Source organism: Mauremys mutica, chromosome 2 (genome assembly GCF_020497125.1).
Source record: "Mauremys mutica isolate MM-2020 ecotype Southern chromosome 2, ASM2049712v1, whole genome shotgun sequence".
Taxonomy (NCBI): domain Eukaryota; kingdom Metazoa; phylum Chordata; order Testudines; family Geoemydidae; genus Mauremys; species Mauremys mutica.
Genome location: NC_059073.1, coordinates 181,068,688 through 181,089,674, shown reverse-complemented (window position 1 = coordinate 181,089,674; position 20,987 = coordinate 181,068,688). Strand labels below are relative to the sequence as shown.

Here is a 20,987-nt window from a genome sequence, read left to right as displayed (position 1 = left end):
CAGTAGAGGCAACAGAGACTGGGCCCCTAGATCTTGGGCAGATTAGCCCTGGAAGAGGAAATTTTGGACGGGACCAGGCCGAAGACCCAAGGTACGACAACATTAGGAAGGAGGTGACTGAAATAGATGGGGTCCCCGTGGAAGGGAAAACCCAGGGACCAGGACCCTACTTCATAATGAAGAAGAATCTCTTATACCGGGTTGCACCAGTACGGGGGCAGAAGGTACAGCAGATCCTAATACCTCAAAAACACCAGAACACTGTATTAAGTCTTGCTCATAGTCATCTTTTTGGGGGGCATTTGGGGGTAGAGAAGGCCCTGGCACGAGTCCTACGACGGTTCTTCTGGCCCAGAGTACATGAAGAAGTGCGGAGGTACTGTGCGTCCTGCCCTGAGTGTCAGCTGCACAGTCCCCGTCCCCACCCGAGGGCACCTTTAGTACCCCTTCCCATCATAGAGGTCCCCTTTGAGCGAATAGCTATGGACCTAGTGGGACCCCTGGAGAAGACGGCTCGGGGCCACCAATACATACTTGTTGTTTTGGAGTATGCTACTCGTTACCCAGAAGCCGTCCCCCTGCAGAACACAGCCTCTAAAACGATAGCCAAAGAGCTGGTGGGGATCTTTGCCCGAGTGGGGCTACCAAAGGAGATATTAACAGACCAAGGAACCCCATTTATGTCAAAGCTAATGAAGGACCTCTGTACGCTGCTCCATATACATACCCTGAGAACTTCAGTCTACCATCCGCAGACTGATGGGTTGGTAGAAAGGTTTAACCGAACCCTCAAGGCTATGATAAGGAAGGTGGTAAGTCGGGACGGGAAGGATTGGGACACCCTACTACCCTACCTTATGTTCGCTGTCTGGGAGGTACCTCAGGCCTCAACTGGGTTTTCCCCCTTCGAGTTATTATACGGGCGTCACCCCCGTGGCATACTAGACATCGCCAAAGAGATCTGGGAAGAGGAACCCAATGAGGGGAGAAATATAATAGAACATGTAATACAGATGCGAGACTGAATAGCCCCGGTCACCCCTATTGTACGGGAACATTTGGAAAAGGCACAGGAGGCCCAGAGAACCCATTACAATCGCCAGGCAAAAATCCGACAGTTCCAACCAGGGGATCGGGTGATGGTGTTGGTACCCATGGCAGAAAGCAAGCTTCTGGCCCAATGGCAGGGACCCTATGAGGTGGTTGAACCCGTGGGTGAAGTAACCTACAAGGTGCAGCAGCCAGGATGCCGAAAACAAGAACAGATTTATCACATCAACCTTCTGAAACCCTGGCATGCACAAGAGGCGTGCATAACTATCCAAAAAGACCTAACCCAGGAAAACAAGCCTTCCAAACAGGTTAGAGTGTCTCCCAATTTAACACCAGACCAGAAAAATGAGGTGTCTGAGATGATCTTCTGGAACCAAGATGTGTTCTTGACAAAACCGGGTCGAACAACCGAGACATATCACCACATCGTCACGAACCCTGGGGCCAGAATAACAATGAGGCCCTATCAGGTGCCAGCGGCCAAAAGGGAGGAAATAAAAGCAGAAGTAAAAAAAAATGCTGGAGTTGGGGATCATCGAAGAATCCCACAGTCAGTGGTCCAGCCCAATCGTGCTGGTGCCCAAACCTGATGGCACCACAAGGTTTTGCAACGACTTCCGGCAACTAATCCAAGTATCCCAGTTTGACACGTACCCCATACCTCGCATAGATGAGCTAGTGGACTGTCTGGGGAATGCCCGATATTTGACTACTCTAGACTTGACAAAGGGGTACTGGCAGATTCCCCTTGTGGAAGACGCAAAGGAAAAGACTGCGTTCTCTACACCAGAGGGTCTTTTTCAATATACTGTCCTCCCTTTTGGACTACATGGGGCCCCAGCTACTTTCCAGCGCCTCATGGACAAGCTATTACGCCCGCATAAGAGTTATGCTGCTGCCTGCTTGGACGATGTGGTCATTCATACCCCAGACTAGGAAACCCACCTAGAGAAGGTGGAGGCAGTCCTTGATACCTTCAAGCAAGCTGGCCTTACAGCAAACCCTGCCAAGTGCGCTGTAGGGTTTACAGAGGCCAAATATCTTGGCTACATTGTGGGAAAAGGTCTGGTAAAACCCCAAGTGAACAAGTTGGAGGCCATTCAAAATTGGCCCCGACCATGTTGCAAGAAACAAGTCTGGGCATTCCTAGGTGTAGTGGGGTATTACCGATGATTTATCCCCCATTTTGCCACAAGGGCAAGCCCCCTGACAGACCTAGTGAAAGCCCGTGGACCTGATCTGGTGAGATGGTTTGAAGCAGCAGAGGAAGCATTGACAGACCTACGGACTGCCCTCTGCAGTAACCCTGTACTGATAGCCCCTGATTTCACCAAGGAATTTATTCTGCAGACAGATGCATCAGAAGTAGAGTTGGGGGCCGTTCTATCACAGATGGTCGGGGAGGAGGAACACCCAATTCTCTACCTCAGTAGGAAACTCCTTCCGAGGGAACAAAAATATGCAGTGGAGGAGAGGGAGTGCCTCGCCGTAAAATGGGCCATGGAAGCATTGCGCTACTACTTGCTCGGGCACAGATTTGTCCTCGTGACCGACCATGCCCCTCTTCAATGGATGCAGCGGAACAAGGAGAAGAACACAAGGGTGACCAGGTGGTTCTTATCCCTCCAACGTTTCCAGTTCCGTGTGCAACACAGAGCAGGGAGCCGTCACGGCAATGCCGATGGCTTGTCACGTGTGCACTGTCTGGCATCCCAAGCTGCCCAACCCCTTGGTGTTGAGCAGGGGGGAGGGATATGTGACAGACCCAGACCAGTGGGGTACAGGAGTCTGGTAGAGGGCAAATATACTGGTCACTGGATGAGTAGTTTTCTGTTCCCTGAGTGACCAGAGCAGGGGCTGCACTAGAGTAATCAGGAACCTGCTAGAACCAATTAAGGCAGACAGGCTGATTAGATCACCTGCAGCCAATCAAGGCAGGCTAATCAAGGCACCCGGGTTTAAAAAGGAGCTCACTCCAGTCAGGGAGGGGGGAGCCAGAGGAGAGGAAGTGGGTGTGAGGAGCTGGGAGCAAGAGGCACAAGGAGCTGAGAGTGAGAGGGTGTGCTGCTGGAGGACTAAGGAGTACAAGCGTTATCAGACACCAGGAGGAAGGTCCTGTGGTGAGGATAAAGGTGGTGTTTGGAGGAGGCCATGGGGAAGTAGCCCAGGGAGGTGTAGCTGTCATGCAGCTGTTACAGGAAGCACCCTAGACAGTTGCAGTCCACAGTGCCCTGGGCTGGAACCCGGAGTAGAGGGCGGGCCCGGGTTCCCCCCAAACCTCCCAACTCCTGATCAGACACAGGAGGAGTTGATCCAGACTGTGGGGAAGATCACAGAGGTGAGCAAATCTGCCAATAAGCGCAGGACCCACCAAGGTAGAGGAGGAACTTTGTCACAGTAATAATAATCATTGTGTTATTTTTATGCAAAGATGAGAGCTGTCCGAAAGGCTCAAAAATGTGTCAAGTCTATAGAAGAAGGAAAACTTAAATTCAAGTACATTAAAATTTCAGTGCTTTGGACTTGGGAATAAAGAGAGAGAGCAGACATTTAAACCAATATAATTATGCTGACAAATGGTCTGTTTATGGAATACTGGAATGGGAAAACACAAGTAGAAACCACTAATAAGCTCCTAAAATATAGAAGTACTAGGTGAAAGAAAAAGCCAGACATTACTCAACAAAAACAACGCAAAGCAAAGCCAAACACATCATGAGAGATATAACAGGCTCACTGAGACTACCGATAGTCTAGAATGAGCATGATTAGAGATAAAGTTGGGCTTCTGGCTATAATGAGGTAATGACAAAAGTACCTTTTCCGTAACTACTGTTTCAGTGTCAGCATAGGGTAAATCAGCAGCACAAAGTAGAATACTGAAAAAAAGCCATTAGGTGATAGAACTGGCAGAAGGGAATATGTGACACTGTGTGGTGTGATGGGGAAGGGAGATTCAGATTTCAGCCAATGAGGGACAACACACATGATATGGGATTTCATTTAGAAGCGTGAGAAAAAAGTGCATCAAAGACACAGAAAGCAATCAAGAAAGCAATGAATATAAGAGCAAATATATACTTTCTTCCCATGTTCCTGAAAGTGCCTTCCATCTCTAGGTTATGCTGTGGAGGTGGGAGATGCATATTACTCACTTTGATGGGTACTGCGCACACACGCAAATTTTGCTGTAAAGCAGAACTGTGGGGGAGGTAAATCCTTAAATCTACCATGTTTGGCAGAAATTCCTGATGGAACATGCCCTCTAAGAAGATTCGAATGATTTACACCAGCTGAGGATCTGTCCCAAAGTTTTTCTTTTTTGTTATCTAGTTTAAATGGAACCAGATTTCTCTGTGAGTAGAAGAAAGGAGCAGAGGAGAAGAGAGGGAGGCTGCACATACAGACAATTTTCTCAAGTTTGCCCACTGTCAGCCTAGCTTCCCTTATGGAAGCATGGTCCCCAGGACCCCTCTTCCAAAAGCCCCCTGCTCTGTGTGTGGCCCCTGGATAGAAGTCTTTTTCCTGGGAGTTTGGTGCTGGGGCAGGGGATTGGGGTACAGGATGAGGTTCGGGGTCCAGAAGGGAGTTTGGGTGCAGGAGGGGATTCTGATTTGGGACAGGGGGTTGGGATGGAGGAGGGGGTGTGAGGTGTAGGCTCTGGCCAGGAGGCGCTAACCACAGGCAGCTCCCGGCCAGCGGTGCAGCAGGGCTTAGGCTGCCTGCCTGCCATAGCCCCACACCGCTCCTGGAAGCAGCTGGCTGCTAGCACATCTCTGCACGCCCCTTGGGAGCTGTGGGGACAGTGTTGGGGATGGAGCCGCCTTCTCCACACTTGCCAGAGGCCACAGAGACGTGCCAGCAGCCAGCCGCTTCCGGGAGCGGCGTGGGGCCACAGCATGCAGGCAGCCTGCCTGAGCACCCTTTTAGCGGCCCAGAGATCGCTGCCTGTGATTTATTTTTGTGGGACCCGCCTTGAACTGGGGCCCTAGGCTGCAGCCCCAAAAGCCTCTGCCTTAATCCAGCCCTGACCTTAACCACTGCAAGCGCTAGACAATTATCTAAATTTCATTAGACACAGAGCTAGTGTGGCTCCATATACAAACCTTCCTGATTGTAACATTATAGCACTTGCATGGAAAAAAAGCAAAACATCAGTGTGGTGACAAAGCAGAACACTTCATATTGGAGACATGTGGGTATGCAGCCAGTTATAAAACCTCAGTTACAGACAGCACCCCCAACCTGAAGTAAATACTCACTAGCAACTACACACCACACCACAGAAACACTAACCCAGGAACCAATCCCTGTAACAAACCCCGCTGCCTTCTCTGTCCCCATATTTACTCTAGCGACTCCATCAGAGAACCCAACCACACCATCAGAGGCTCATTCACCTGCACATCTACTAATGTGATATAGGCCATCATGTGCCAGCAATTTCCCTCTGCCATGTACATTGGCCAAACCGGACAGTCTCTACGTAAAAGGATAAATGGACACAAATCAGACATCAGGAATAGTAACATACAAAAACCAGTAGGAGACCATTTCAATCTCCCTGGACACTCAGTAACAGATTTAAAAGTAGCCATTCTTCAACCAAAAAAACCTTCAAAAACAGACTTCAAAGAGAAACTGCAGAGCTACAATTCATTTGCAAACTTAACACCAGCAATTTGGGCTTGAGTAGAGATTGGCAGTGGCTGGCTCACTACAAAAGCAATTTTCCCTCTCTTGGTATTGACACCTCCTCATCAATTATTGGGAGTAGACCACATTCACCCTGACTAAATTGGCCTTCAACATAGGTTCTCCACTTGTAAGGTAACTTCCTTCTCTTCATGTGCCAATATATGATTATGCCTGTATCTGTAATTTTTACTCCATGCATCTGAAGAAGTGGGTTTTTTTACCCAAGAAAGTTTATGCCCAAATAAATCTGTTAGTCTTTAAGGTGCCACCAGACTCCTCATTGTTTTTGTGGATATGGACTAACACAGCTACCCCTCTAATAGTTATAAAACCTACGTTTTTTGTCATCTACTTCTGATACTTCATCTGCAAGGGAGGGAAAATGGTAGCCTGGCATCTCTACAAGTGCCAAGTTAAAGTAGGTTGGCTATCTTAATTGGGAATTTCCATAATTTCAAATATTTGGGTTTCTTATAAGTGCGACCTTAACTTTGAATTCCCTGAGTCTCTGAGTGAGCAAGTGACTGACAGACACATATACAGGTAGTACATGTTCAGAACTCTGATACATGCCTGCAATCTTCACTTCACCTTAAAGTTTTTTTGTTTGAGAATACTTCTGTTGTAAGACTCTTAAGAAATTTGTTAAATGAAAGCCATTAAGTGTAGCAATGCTACATGATAAAATGCAAACATAAAAAAAAGACATATTGCTAGGTGCTAAAAATATATTTAAAAGAATGACCTATGAATAATATTCTCACCTAATGGAAAAATACACATACAACTCAGTGCCCGCTAAAAACACTACATCAAAACAAAACATGCTACAATAAAAACATATCAAAGAAAGCCAAGTACATAAACTATTCATTACGTAAGTCATATCTACTTTGGGGCATTTCCAATAGCTAGCTAAAGAATGATTAAGCAGGATGGTGATTCAATTCCTTCCTCAGTTGAGCACAGCAAAAGTCTATAGATGCAGCTGTCATACAGCATGACTTAAGGCAAGACATATTAAGGATGGGAAGAACAGACTGTCAGTGATCTAATTCTCTACCTCCATCCTCAAAAGTACACACTGACTTTGAGCTAGTGTCCAGACTCACCCCTCTTTTGGGAGCTTGGCTTATAACTAAGGCTACAATTTAATCATGAGTATTTTTAGTAAAAGTCATGGACAGGTCACAGGCAAAAAACAAAAAAATCACGGCCCCTGACCTGTCCATGATTGATACTAAAAATACTCATGATTGAATCTTTGGGGGGAGACTGCAGTGGGGAAGTTGGGGGACCCATTGCGGGAGAGGAACCCCATGGAATCCATGACTTCTGCGACCTCTGTGACAGACACGGAGCCCTACTTATAACAAACAACCTAAATCTCAGTGTAAGCCCCCGCTTCCTGCCTGAGTATGGTTGTTCCAGTAGTTTCCTTTCCAGGAACTCTTCTGTGTTAGCTTCCTATCACCTCTGCCCTGAGAGAGACTCCAGCATCTCTAGTACCCTGGGAAGAGTTAATGAGGCGCACTTACCAACTTCAGGAGTTCTATGCAGGTTTCTAACATCTGCTAATAGTAGTAGGTCAACAGAGAAGCCTGCTATCTTGTTACACAGCCCAATCCTTCTTTAAGTATATCCACCTCTTTTTTCTTTCCTCCCTGCCCATCAACAAGCATCACTGCTAATCTGAATGCTATCACTGGTTCTCATGAGCTGAGCATGGCATTTAGCGGCAAACAGGAAAAGTTGAGGCAGTGGAGGTCTGCAGAAAGATAACAACAGTTCCCTCTGGAAGAAGCTAATGATGGTAAAAAAACAACAATTTTAAAATTTAAAGCTAAAGGAATGGAAAGCATACACAGCACGCCGACAATGCCCAAAACCAGAACCATTCAGCATTATTATTTTAAACAGGTCAGGAAGAATGATTCAAGAGCATCATGCACCAAAGAGTCTAAAGGAAGCTCACCGAACGGGCCACGCTAGGGGGAGAAAAATGAAACGTGGAACGAAACCAGACAGGCAATAGCTCAGTTGGACAGCAAATTTCACAGAAGTTATAGAAATGTAGGGTTGGAAGGGACTTCAAAAGATCGTCTAGTCTATCCTCAAGCTCTGAGGGAGGATTAAGTATTTAATACTATTTTACCACGTGTAAACACATCAGAAATCTAAATTAAACTACTCAGGTGGAAAAGACAACCCGGAGAAGAGACAACAATTAGCATTTTCTGAAAATCTCCAACAGCCTACAATGATTTGGGGAAAATGAAAAATCAGATTTCACTTATGTTTCTATTACTGGTGCTGAAGAATGGAAAGGCGAAAGGGAAGTTGATTCCCATTCTAAAGGAATGGTTCCTAAAATTCTGTCTTTGAATACTTCTATTGCATGTCTCAAAGGAAAGCTAATCCAGACACAGTCCCATTATGTTTCAGGTTGGGACCACCATAATAAAGAGAAGTTCCTTGTTGCTAGGCACCAAAAGAGACACTATGCGACTGATAAATAATTCCAGCTCTGAGGATGCTGAGACTGAATACAGAATAGGGGCAGATGAGAGCTGCATCTATGCAGCATTGTGTGGAATCAAACTGTGGATGTGGTAAGTTTGTGGACAGAGCAGAGGGCTCCTTTGCATGGATTGATGCTCTTCTCTCCTGCATCATGGACACAGTGTTCACTAGGGTTGCAGTCAGCTCTGAGGAACTGCTGCAGGGAGAGAAGGTGGCCAGAAGAGAGTCCTTGTAGTTACAAAGTTAAATAGGAGAGACGTCTTATTTGGAGTGTGGAGGAGCTGACAGGGTGCCTGTACCTGCCATTTGCATGCAATGGTAGTTCTTCTGGGTCTTGACTTCTTTACTACTGACAGCTGTATCATATCAGAGATGCCAGCCAGGAGTGCTGAGACAGAGGAGTACAAGTCCTCTAAGGTTCCCTCTAATTGTCTGTCAATCAATCACTGGAAAAATCTTCCCTCTACACTGGGGATGTCACCCCTCAGGACTTAAACCTCTGTGGCCATGAACTCCAAGTGTACAGCCCTAGCCAGCTCCATACTCCAGACACATCACTGGCGAGGATTTTAGTCAGCTTGCAAAAGAAAATAACCACAGTAATATCTTTGCTACAATATCTGCTCCCTTTAAAAATACCTTCCAGACTTATGCATTTTTTTGTTATTGTAAATATTTTATCTTGGTCCTCTATCATTTCAGTGCATGCACTGGGATATTTAAAATCATTATCAGTTAAAAGGAAGACCATGTTTTCCTTCCCAAATTTTGCTATCAACGGCTTCTGTTGATTGCCGCTAGTTTCCTGTTCAGGTTTTGCAAGTTAACTCCTTTTCCAGACACAGTTTTAAAAAGGTTGGTAAATAATTCTCTTTCACTGTTCTCCTTGGTACCTTTAGAATTTGCACTGTTCCCTGGTTATCCAAAATTTTATTTGCTAGTCTAAAAGAGCTCTCTAGATCAGAGATTAAATTCCATCTTATCTCTTTTCCCAAGTCAAGAACAAAGGAGGCCTCTGTTTTGCCAGAGTAAGCTATACTTACACAGGTTTCTTGCTGAATGCACTGTAAGACTCTCTTGGCAGGGACAAGGAAATCAATTAGGCACCTGAGGCCATCTCCTCGATACAGCTTTTCAACTATGCTGAAAAGCTGCCACAGGACAGTGGCAGCTGTGGCCTCGAAAGGCGGGTATAATGCAGAGAGAGTGTTCTGGGTGTAGGTGTCAAGGGACTCCGAGTCCTGGAATAAAAAGCAACACGACAGCAATTTGTGAGAATCAAACATCTAACAGTAAATAAAACACTTTAAAACTTCAATCTATTGATTTCATGGGGTATACACTGGTGGGGGGCTGTTCTTCTATTCTGCCCAATTTGTATAGTAACTAAAAAGTGTTTTAGCCGGTTTTTAAATCATAGTTCAAACTTCTGTAATTTAAACCCCATTCAGCTCTGTTTAAACTTCAATGAAGCTCGAAATTTCTTAGAATCAGATTTAGTTGAAACATCTTCACACAAGTTCAGTCATTTATCCAAAATATGAAAAGCTGGCACACTAAGCTTCAGTCAAAGTGCATTTCTTAATGCTTCCAATGAATTATAGTGTCTATTCTGAAATCACGTTTTACAAAAAGATCTTCACTTGCATTTAGCCTCTGAAGTACATTTTTGGTAAAGAGAATAGAAGACAGCACCCATAAAATGACACACTCCAAATGTTTATATATATTATATACATACATACACACACACACACAGAGATAGATATCATGACATAACGTTTATGAACAAAGTTGAAATACCACCTTATGTTTATAACAACATAGTATAAACACTGTGATAGCAACTCTCTAGTAGTTCTGTGAGCAGTGCCTGCATGTAGTGAAAGAATGCTTTTCTTTAAGAATCTCAGTACATATACAGGAATGTCCTTTTTTAGGTACAGAATTTCCTGAGGAAATACCTCACCTACTATTTCTGGTGGAAATAATCAAGCCTGGATTAAAACAAAAATTCAATTTCAAAAGGGGGCACCAACAATGAAAATACAGTCAGGGGAGGACAATTACTCCCTTTTGGAGCTGGCAGCCGGATATATAGATGAGGCCACTCAACCCCACTGTTTCTTCTGTTATCAGACTAGCAAGGAGACCCCACCCCCATGGTGGGTAATAGGGAAGAAGCATTTCCTCCCTAAGTCCTGCCCTGGGTTGTGGAGTCTCTCACAGCCTTTGGGGGTGAACTGACTAGCTGCGGCACAGGCACTGACTGCTGCAGCTGAGGAGGGCCTCGCTTATTGTGCGCCACAAGAACAGAGACTGTCCAGATTGTGGGACTCCATATGGGCTGCTGAGCATGCCTGGCAGTGTGCGGCTCTTCCCCATCCTAGGCACAAGGGCACTTGTTCAAATGGTATTTTTATCCCTTGTCTGGCTGCTTTTCTCACCACGATTCCACCAGTTTGTTCCCCTAATGTTGCCCCTTTGCCTAGCTTCAGCTAACATTGACAAATTTCTGCTTAGTACAAACTGAGCACCTTTGACCCTACTGTGATCCTGATAAGCCAGCTCCTTTGTACACACACATATTCTAACCCTATTCCGCTTGACTTGATGCATTTTTCCCCACTCGGCAATATTGTTCTGATAACAGGATTTTGTCCTGTGCAATAAAGTTTTGTTAAGGAGAACTCTTGACAATACAGCCAATTCAGAAAATTGGTACACAGATATTAAAAATCTTGACATTAAGGGGAAATACGTAGATGACTCACACATTTTTGTATAAATAGTGTAAATGATATGGCTCATTTTTTGCTATAAAATGAACTGCTGCTAGAATGAACAATTCTACAGTATGCAGGCAAGCACATATAAAATGTATACATACATATACAAATAGTTACATATTACCTATGGATTCAGAAGTGACTCCATAGTCAAGAATGAAAGATAACTCCCATTCTAAGCCCGAATTTAGACTGTACTTTCTCCAAAAACCTGCTTTTGGCATGACATTTCTCATGCTTAGCCTCAGCACAGTGTAGATTTTTATTTTCTAATTAAGATACATATTATATTAATTTTGAACATTAGAAATTGATTGGACAAGACATTTCTTGATATGAGACTTCGAGAAACAACGATTCTTTCTTCCTGGAGAAAGAGTTCTGTTTGAAACATTTCTGTATCGTCTCAAAAACTGGAAATAAACTCTTTGAATAAATTTGGAATACAGTGGTCTGAAAATGAAGCACATGCATGAACACTGAAGGGATCCTGAATTTAGTTTCACTTGTTTAATACTGTTCAAGAGACTGAGCTTATTTTTACAGCTGAGAATTTGGGGCCTGAAAGAACATTTGTAACCACAGCCTCATGTATTCCATAATTCTTCAGCTGCAGAATTTGCCTCAGTATCCTGCCCTGACTACAGAATTGTGCTTCAGAATCAAACTGCCAAAAATACAATTATATTTCTAGCTGATTTGGTTGTGAAAGCAACAGTGTAAACTGAGGCAGTGTTTTTTTTGAGTTTGCAGACAGTCTGAAGCAAAAGCTCAGTGAGCCATGAACTACGTTAGTTCATCTTGATGGATGGTTGACCTGGGAATCTGATTATAGCAGTTTATATGTCAACGTGGTTAAATATTATTTCACTGCTGATCATTTTTGTGGAAAGAGCTCCAACCAGTTAACCTTTCCACTTAAATCCTCTGCACATTCCTTATCTGATGTACCACCTCAAGGGGCGCTCCAGTAGGCACTGTGTCTCAGACAGCTGTTGTGTCAGCCCTTATGGAGCTCCTAGCCCTGCTGTGCCCTTACACACAATGGAGTGCAAGTATCACAACTATGGTCGGCCGCTGTAGAGAGGGGCAAAGGGGAATACAGGTTTGTTCACCCACACAATGGCCAACCACTGTTTAGCATATGAGGATGTGTGACAGATGGGGAAGAGAAGGAGAAGAGGGAATATGTCTGTATGTCAAATTATGAATTCCATTTTGTGAACATCATGTTATATTTCAACCTCCACTTTGAATGTAACATTCAGGGTGGTTTAGAGCACCTATTTTGTAGCAAGTACTTGACCCTTACTGGGCTATACCTAAAATGTAGGTACACCTAGCTACATTACTCGGGGCTGTGAAAAGTTTCATGCCTTGTGTAATGTAGTTAGGTCGACCTAACCCTACTGTAGATGAAGCTGAATTCTTCTATCAGCCTTGCTACCACCCCTCAACGGGGTGGATTTACTACAGTGACAGAAAAATCCCTTCTGATGCTGTAATAAGTGTTTACGCTACAAAGTGTAGCTGCAAGAGCTGAAGCTGTGCCACTGTTGTGCGGGTAGTGTAGACATATCCAGTGGAGGGACTATTTCTAGAAAGCTGTGACAGAGCAATCGAGGGCCATCCACACTGAATGGCCCTACCCTAGCAGAACAATAGGTTTTCTACCAGGAGGGCCGTCGACTTTGAATAACTCTCTACCCAGAAGCCAAAACTGTGTTGGAGCCTGTAAATTCCCCAGCAGAATCCCGTGGACAGAATAGAGGATACAGGTTGTTTTAAAAGAGGCCAGCATGTTCGCTGGTGACTTAGGGCTTGTCTACACTACAAAATTAGGTCGACCTACAGATACTGCAGTAATTCAATTGGCTGTTGGTGTCCATACTGCCCTCCTTCTGCCGCTGGTGTGCGTCCTTACCAGGAGTGCTTGTACAGACTGAATTGGGACGCTGTGGGGGCACTGACAGCTGTGCAGGGCTCTTAGCTGGAGCTTCCCACCTGCCCTGGGGCAATAGCCAGAGCTGTGAACCAAGCTGGAGCTCAATTTCACAGCATGGAACCTACCAGCAGTGAAATTGACATTCTTGTGAGTTTCAGGGCTGCTTCTGGCTCAGAACTGGAGCCATGAAACTGACAAGAATATACATTTAACTGCTGGTAGGCTCCATGCTGTGAAATTGAGCCCTGCACTGGGCTCACAGTTCCAGCTGTCACCCCAGGGTGCTGGGGGTGTGACAGGTTCGGTCACAGGGACCCTATTGGGACTGTCACCTGACATGCTGAAGCTACCTCTGAGCCCGCTTTCCCTGCCAGCTTGGGACTCCAGAACCCTGCCTTGTTGAGCCACACATGCTACCCTGCTGCAACACAGACCCAGGTCTGGTCCATGCCCCCAAACCAAAAACTACTCAGCAGGTCACCTATCTCCAACACCCAGACACCCAGTTCCCAATGGGATCCAAACCCCAAACAAATCCGTTTTACTCTGTATAAAGTGTATACAGGGTAAACTCATAAATCGTCCGCACTCTATATCACTGATAGAGAGATATGCACAGCCGTTTGCTCCCCCAGGTATTAATCACTTACTCTGGGGTTATTAATTAACAAACATGATTTTATTAAGTATAAAAAGTAGGATTTAAGTGGTTTCAAGTAATATCAGACAGAACAAAGTAAGTTACCAAGCAAAATAAAACAAACCACGAAGGTCTAAGCCCAATACATTAAGAAACTGAATACAGGTAAACCCCACCCTCAGATGTTCCAATACGCTTCTTTCACAGACTAGACTCCTTCCCACTCTGGACCCCATCCTTTCCCCTGGTACAGCCCTTGTTAGTTCCAGCAGCCATCTTAGGTGAAAAGCAGGGGCTATCTCATGACTGGTGCCCCCTTTGTTCTGTTCCACCCCCTTTTATAGCTTTGGCACAAGGTGGGAATCTTTTGTCTCTCTGGGTTCCCACCCCTCCTTCTAAATGGAAAAGCACCAGGTTTAAGATGGATTCCAGTATCAGGTGACATGGTCACATGTCCTGTGAGACCCCAGCCTTCATTCTTCCACGGCTGGCCCGCACACACCCAGGAAGGTTTGCAAGTAAACAGACCACTTACAACCAACTGTCCTAGTCAAAGGGAGCCATCAAGATTCTAAACCACCATCAATGGCCCATACTTTGCATAATTACAGTAGGACCTCAGAGTTATACTTTATATTTCTAGTTTCAGATACAAGTATGATACATACATACAAATAGGATGAACACACTCAATAGATTATAAGCTTTGTAATGATACTTTACAAGAGACCTTTTGCATAAAACATATTCCAGTTATGTTATATTCACACTCGTAAGCATATTTCCATAAAACATTATGAAGTGCAGTGTCACAGGGGGCTCCAGCTGTGAGCCTGCCATCCGACTGACAGCTGGGGTGGCCTGCAGCTGTGAGCCCACTGATGGGCTCAATTTACAGCATAGCGCCTAATCAGCAGTGAAACTGACATTCTTGTCAGTTTCATGGCTCTAGCTGTGGACCCCAGGCTGCTGCTCTGAGCCAGAGGCAGCCATGAAACTGACAAGAATGAGAGCCAGTAGCCAATGTAAGTAAGGCAGTTTCTACATGGACACTGTGTCACCCTAACTACATCAACATAAGTGCTACGCCTCTCATGGCAGTGGAGTTATGTCAGTGTAGCAGGACACCTACTTCGGTGGAAGCAGCATTCTAGTGTAGACACTGATATAATTAGGTCATCATAAGCTACCTTACATTGACCTACCTCTGTAGTGTAGACCAAACCTTAGCCACACCCTCAAGTCATCAACCAACACCCATTGGGACCAAGGAGTCCCATGAGGCACTGTAGCCAGGACGCTAGTTCACTGCTCAATGGAGGGGTAAATTTATATCCTTCCCTTGTCGTGCATGGATGTGCTGGGGGTTCAGCCCTCATCAGTCCAGCATACCTGCACACAACAAGGCAGAATTTTGGCACAATCTTGACAGGGAAGATATTATCAAGATCATGCAATGCACAAAGTCCCTGACAAAGCACTTTTCAAAGTATTTAATAATTACATTCTGATAGCGCAGCAACACAGCCAACAAAAAAGACTGCACAAGTTCAACAACTCATCAATCACCTTAGGCATTAGAATGCACTTTGTTTAGAAGACCATTTGGCCAAGACTCTGTGTTATCCCCTACCCTTTTAAAAAAAGTACCAAGACATCTCAAAAACCCAACTCAAGATGGTGTGAAGAGATTTTGGTTTAATTTCTCATCCAGTTTCTCATTTCAATTCAATGAGACTTTACAGATGAACAATAATACAATGCCGCTGTATGTGCTCTGTTACATGGGGTGGTGGTTTGTGCTAGAGTTTATATTGTTTATTTTGCATTAATTTGTTAATAAAGCCATGCCCTAGGAAAGGGGGTGAGTTTTGACCCTAAATAGCATGTGAATTTTGTTTTAGTGACAGCTGGGAAGGCCACCTGTTTACACAGAGCTGCAGGAATTTTCTCTACCACATGATACATGCAACACAATGCAGTAAGTGTTGACAATTGGACTGGAGATGTGGGAACCATCAAACCACTCTGTGCTCCCCATTGAGTTACCAGCGTCTCTTCTCCCTCAGAGCAGGGAAAATGAGTCTCTCTTTGTACCAAACAGCCAGACGTGGGAGATGAAGAGGAAGACCACGATTCAAAACTGTATTCTAAACTAGTGTCTTCATTCACCTGAATGGGGTGTGTGCTGCACTCCAGGGAGCATTCACGGGCTGCTATGGCAGAGTAATGTCTGTACGCTGCCGTCCCTCCGGAGTTCAGACAGGGGGCACCAGCTAATGCTCCATAGGATGTTCAACACAGGCTGCCTGAAGAATATATTTAACCAATATATTCCTGATCTGCCTTGCCACTGGCCACACCCCCTTGTCAGCTGGTCCCCTGGAGGTGGCTGTGATGTTTTAGGTCCTTTTAACATTGCAAGTCCCTTTATGGCGGACTTTTTACCAGATTCTGGGTCCTGGCTAGCGATGGGGTGGGATTCCCAAGGGGGAGTTAATTTTATTTGGCAGAGGATTTAGATATTTTGAAATCTGGTTTTGTTCCAATTAGGAATGAAAACCAAAATTTTTGAAAGTCTCTGTGAAAATGACTGGAGCCTGGCTCTGGGGCAATCCCACCTAACAGCTGCTTGAGCTGGAGCCACAGATCCTGGAAGCCCCATGGGTAAGCTGGCAGGAAATCAGGCAGGTTTCAGACATAAACATGCCTGGCAGGCCAGGTTCCATTGGAACTCCACCAGAATCTAACAGTCTCTGCAAGACATTTTAATTTTGATGACTTGGCAAATTCTGATGAAAGTATGTCCCACTCTTTTTCCAGCCAGCTTTAGTCCTGGGCTTATCTGCCCTATATCCCTAGGTCCTTTTCTGCATCCCTGTCTAGAGATTGCCTAGTAGTCTAGCAAGGACCTAGTCTAGAAAACACTGTTTTCCAACGTGTTTAAAAATCTGCAAATCATCAGTCAGAATTGCTATAACAGTGCTTAAAAACCAATTCCACTGAACCTTTTTGAATTGTCTGCTACTGCCCCTCTTCCTGGGGCAGCTTTTCTAGTTTATCAGATAGTAATATGACAGGACAGCCACCAGGATAGGAAGCTTTGTTGTCATCCTGCGCACTGTATCTGAGTGAAGAAATAATTATTTCATTCTCTCAACTTTACTCTTTTTCCTTTAATCATGAGAGATTTAAAACAAAAAAAAACCCAAAAAAACAGGAAGCTTCTCTTCCTGTTTAACTTTGTTTCTAATTGAACTGGTTGGATTTAGAGCAATGACTAAGACCTGTCAATAGTCCTAAAAATATTAGTATGCCTTAATGGCAACTCAGCTACAATAATCTTACTTGAGAGGGTCTGAACATTGTCCTAAAAACCTCTCCCTCTCTCTCACACACCATGCACTGGCCATATTTTTAATAATAATTAAACTAATAAATGAAGAGGAAGTTTTCAGTAAGAAAATCATGTTTAGGAAAAAAGTTCAGAAGTATTTTTGGTTGGAATAAATTAATACAATAGGTCACTTTAAAGGTCGTATATGTACTATGGTTTTATATTAACTCTTTTCTTCAGTTTATTCTACAGATGTTTAAACAGCAACACTTGAACTGAGTTTGATTAAAACAGAGCATACTGCAGTTAACATCCCATAAGAAGCATTAGCTCATTACAAAGCCTGGGAACTCTCCTTAGCCCTTCCTCCTCATCCCGTCACCAATGTCAGTATGTAAACAAGAGAACAACAGCATTGCTAATGGACCTGTTGTGAAGACCAAGGAATTAGTCAGTTGAAAGAGAATAAAGGCCTCCTCTTATACAGCCCATGTGGGACAACTAATGTTCATCAAATACCATCTAGTTGTAGGTGTTTGTACAGCTTTAAGCTTGGGTGAAGAACAAATGGAGGGACCTCTGCCCAAACTGAAATGAGAGCTGGTGCAGACTCAGAAGAGCTGAAGTGAATCCTACAGCTGCAGGTGAAGAAATCATTATGCAGATAAAAATAAGAAAAGAACAGCTAAAGTTGTAGCTTCCAAAGTCAGGCATGAGGGTCACACACTTTGTATTGTCTCCTAACAGTTCACAACCCCCACTTTGTTGTGATTTATCTTAGATATGGAGGTACTGCCTACTAAGACTAATGATTCTAATAGGCCAGAGCCCAACGGCCTGATTCTTCACTGTGCTACACTTGTTACAGTAGTTTTACACCAACGTAATTGCATTGGAGCCAAGAGAGTTGTACAACACTGGAGAATCAGGCCCCATGTCCTTTCCTTTCTAATAAGATAGTGAATGCCTTGCTGTTTTGTTTTCATCTCCTGTAAATTCAATTAACAAGCAATTTCTAGTCATCCAGCAAAGAAGATACAAACAACTATTGTGCTTGTGTGTCTTTATTTGCATATAAATGTATACATTTAAATGCAAATTAGAAGCAAGCACATGACAAGTTGCCAAAGTGAAACCAAATTTTCAGTGGCTTACAGTTTAGCACTCAGTAGTTAAAATCTAGTCACCTGACAAACTCAAAAAGATAACTGACATACTCATTGGTATATTATGCCTGTTCTATTTCTGACTTTAAATGGATAATGCATTAAACATGATACTTAGTTTTCTTATAATTTACAAGCAGTGATTGCAGTAAGATCACAAACAAGCCCTCCTTGGCCAATATTGGCAATGATTCAGCAGTTACATAAATTTCTCCTTCCCTGTGAAAAGCATCTCTCTCTCCTAATGAACTGGAGCAGCGCAGTCCTCATCCATGTTTCCAGTGTGTTGTTCAGAAACAGGCACAACAAAGAGGTGAACTGTGGGATAGATCAAACGGAATTCCAGCATTTTATCTCACATTTCCAGAATTCTCTATGCTAGAGGTTATCCCACAATACACATCAGAAGTTTCCATTAAAGCAGAGAGCCTGCAAGCAGTGTAGATCTCGGGGAGAACACCACACTTCTAGTGACACAGCGCGCTGTTACATAGACCCAAGCACTGAAACATGCATTGGCATAGTGCACTCCACCAAAACAGATTTGCAGGTACCACTATGCCAACCAACCTTTTACTGGGTGACTTTTGTCTATGGGCAAGCCCTTATATATAGGGCAAAATCCTGCTCTTGCTAGTACGTGGTCTATATGGGGGAAAAGCAGAGCAGTAGGAGCCAAGATGTTCCATGAGCAATCCTGCCAGCACTGGAACTTGGAGAAAAGGCACCAAGCTCTCAGGACTTGACACAGAAAGCTGTATGTCCTGGACCCCTAACATTTTCTATGACAGAAGGAGTGCTCTAAGCACAGTCTCATTACTCACTCAATTAAGATCCATGCACAAAGTTGATTGATTAACACAACTCAGTGCAGCAATCAGATCCTACATGTTCTATGATTCCACTAAGCAATATTGCATAGCATAGCTGGCCTGGTGGCCTGGTAGTCTAACCAGGAATTGATTGTTGAGCCTGAATGAGCATGTGCACACACACAAGTGAGCAGGCGTATAAGAGAGACGAAGACTGACTGGAAATTTAGAAAGTATTTTGGATTCATCTGGATAAAAAGCTCTGAAAGCAACTCCTCCTCCTCTGTGAAGATTAAGGCAGGCTGGACAGCTACAAGAATGCTGCTGTAAATGGGGCAATGGAAATCAAAGTATAAAACTGCAACAGGTAAAATATTCAACATGATGCATTAGATATCCTTCATATCCTGAACAGCCCCACTCCCTCTCCCTCTGCCTCCCCCTCCTCCCACATGCACACAAAATGAGGAGCTTGCCTCTTGGAAGACCTCCATTTATTCCAGTTTTAATAAAAAATAATAAGTATTACTTTGAATTGTGTACAGCCGACCTAGAGTGACAACTACACATGAAGAGAGAGAAAGGCATGTGAAAAGTATTGTTTTTCAAATAATTTGAGAAGTGGAACTGTTGTCAAGTCAGGAATGTGTCTGCAAAGATGCTTGGGAACACACCAGGAATGGAAAGCACCTTGAGGGAGGAATTTTCTAATAACTAAAAGGACTGTTAATCAAACTGTTTGCCAAAGAAAAAGGTCTTTCATTAGGGATTAAGGGTCACTTTAAAATGGCGCACACACAGGTCAAGCCTACCTATTTAAATTGTATGGATTTAAGGTCAAGGACCGTGCCTTCATTTGTTTGTACAGTATGCTGGGGCCTCAATCCCAATTGGGGCCTTTTGGCTCTATTCCAATGCAAATAAATAAAGTAAAAATGATAATTCATAATGTTAGAGAAAATATACAGCTATTTTCTTTTTGTTCCAGGAAGAAGGATAAGTCATTCTGAAATAAATAGCTTCAACGAGAATGTACAACTTCTTTGCACAACTGCTGAGGTGTATTATGAGGCTTTTTGTTTTCTTTTGAAGCAGAGGCATTAGCTATTGCTAGAGGCAGAGCGCTGGGCTGGATGGGCCACAGGTTTGATCTAGCATGGCAAATCGTACACCTTTTGGAGTGAACGAGTAGCAATGTGAGAATGACATACGTTTCTCTAACACCCCCATTCATTCACAAGGAACTCAGACACGATTGGGGTACATACAAGAACCACTTGACACATCACTAAATTAAAGCTACCTCTGAGGGAGAAGGCAATAATCATTCCGCACTAGTGAGTTCACCTGGTATAACACCGTTTTGGCCAGTAAGTGAAGAAAAATATAGCCAGTCAACACCCCAAGATTTGAGAGGGCAGGAATGCAGGGCCGCCCAGTGGATTCAGGGGGCCAGGGGCAAAGCGGGGGAGCGGACATAAAAAAAGGTGCCACCCGCTGCGGCGCTTGTACTCACCGGGCGGTGCTCCAAGTCTTCGGCGGCAGCGGGTCCTTCACTCTCTCCACGTCTTTGGCAGCACTGAAGAACCCGCTGCCGAAGTGCTGCCGAAGACCTCAGAGTGAGTGAAGGGCCCGCCGCTGAAGCACTGCCAAAGACCCGGACCGCCACCGCCTCTAGCCAGGGAAGGGATTATCAGCCAGGGCTCGTGGGGTCCCTGTGGGGCCTGGGGCAAATTGCCCCACTTGCCCCCCCCCGGGCAGCCCTGCAGGAATGTAGACTCAAATATGTAAATGTCTCTATGCACTATGAAATAGCTAATGCAGAGGCACAAACTGGGGAAAATCCCTTGACTCAGCCCATATATACCTATGTGGTATGCATGAGGTCTTGTCTCAGGCTCACATTTTGGATGTTGTTTGTCTGGCATACACAAAATTTAGGAATTGCCACAGCTGAGTGTGTGCAACGTTTCCTCTGCCCCCTTCTGCATCTGCATCACAATGCAATCACATAACCATACAAT

At 44.4% G+C, this 20,987-nt stretch overlaps 1 protein-coding gene across 1 annotated transcript in view; it reads right to left on the bottom strand.

Annotated features, from left to right (window-relative positions):
• Positions 1–20,987, bottom strand: part of PLEKHG4B (pleckstrin homology and RhoGEF domain containing G4B) — a 147,212-nt gene that overhangs the window by 102,189 nt on the left and 24,036 nt on the right. The window contains exon 2 of the mRNA XM_045004839.1: positions 9,318–9,515. Coding sequence (XP_044860774.1) covers positions 9,318–9,515 — 198 coding nt within the window. The remainder of the gene's footprint in view (positions 1–9,317; positions 9,516–20,987) is intronic.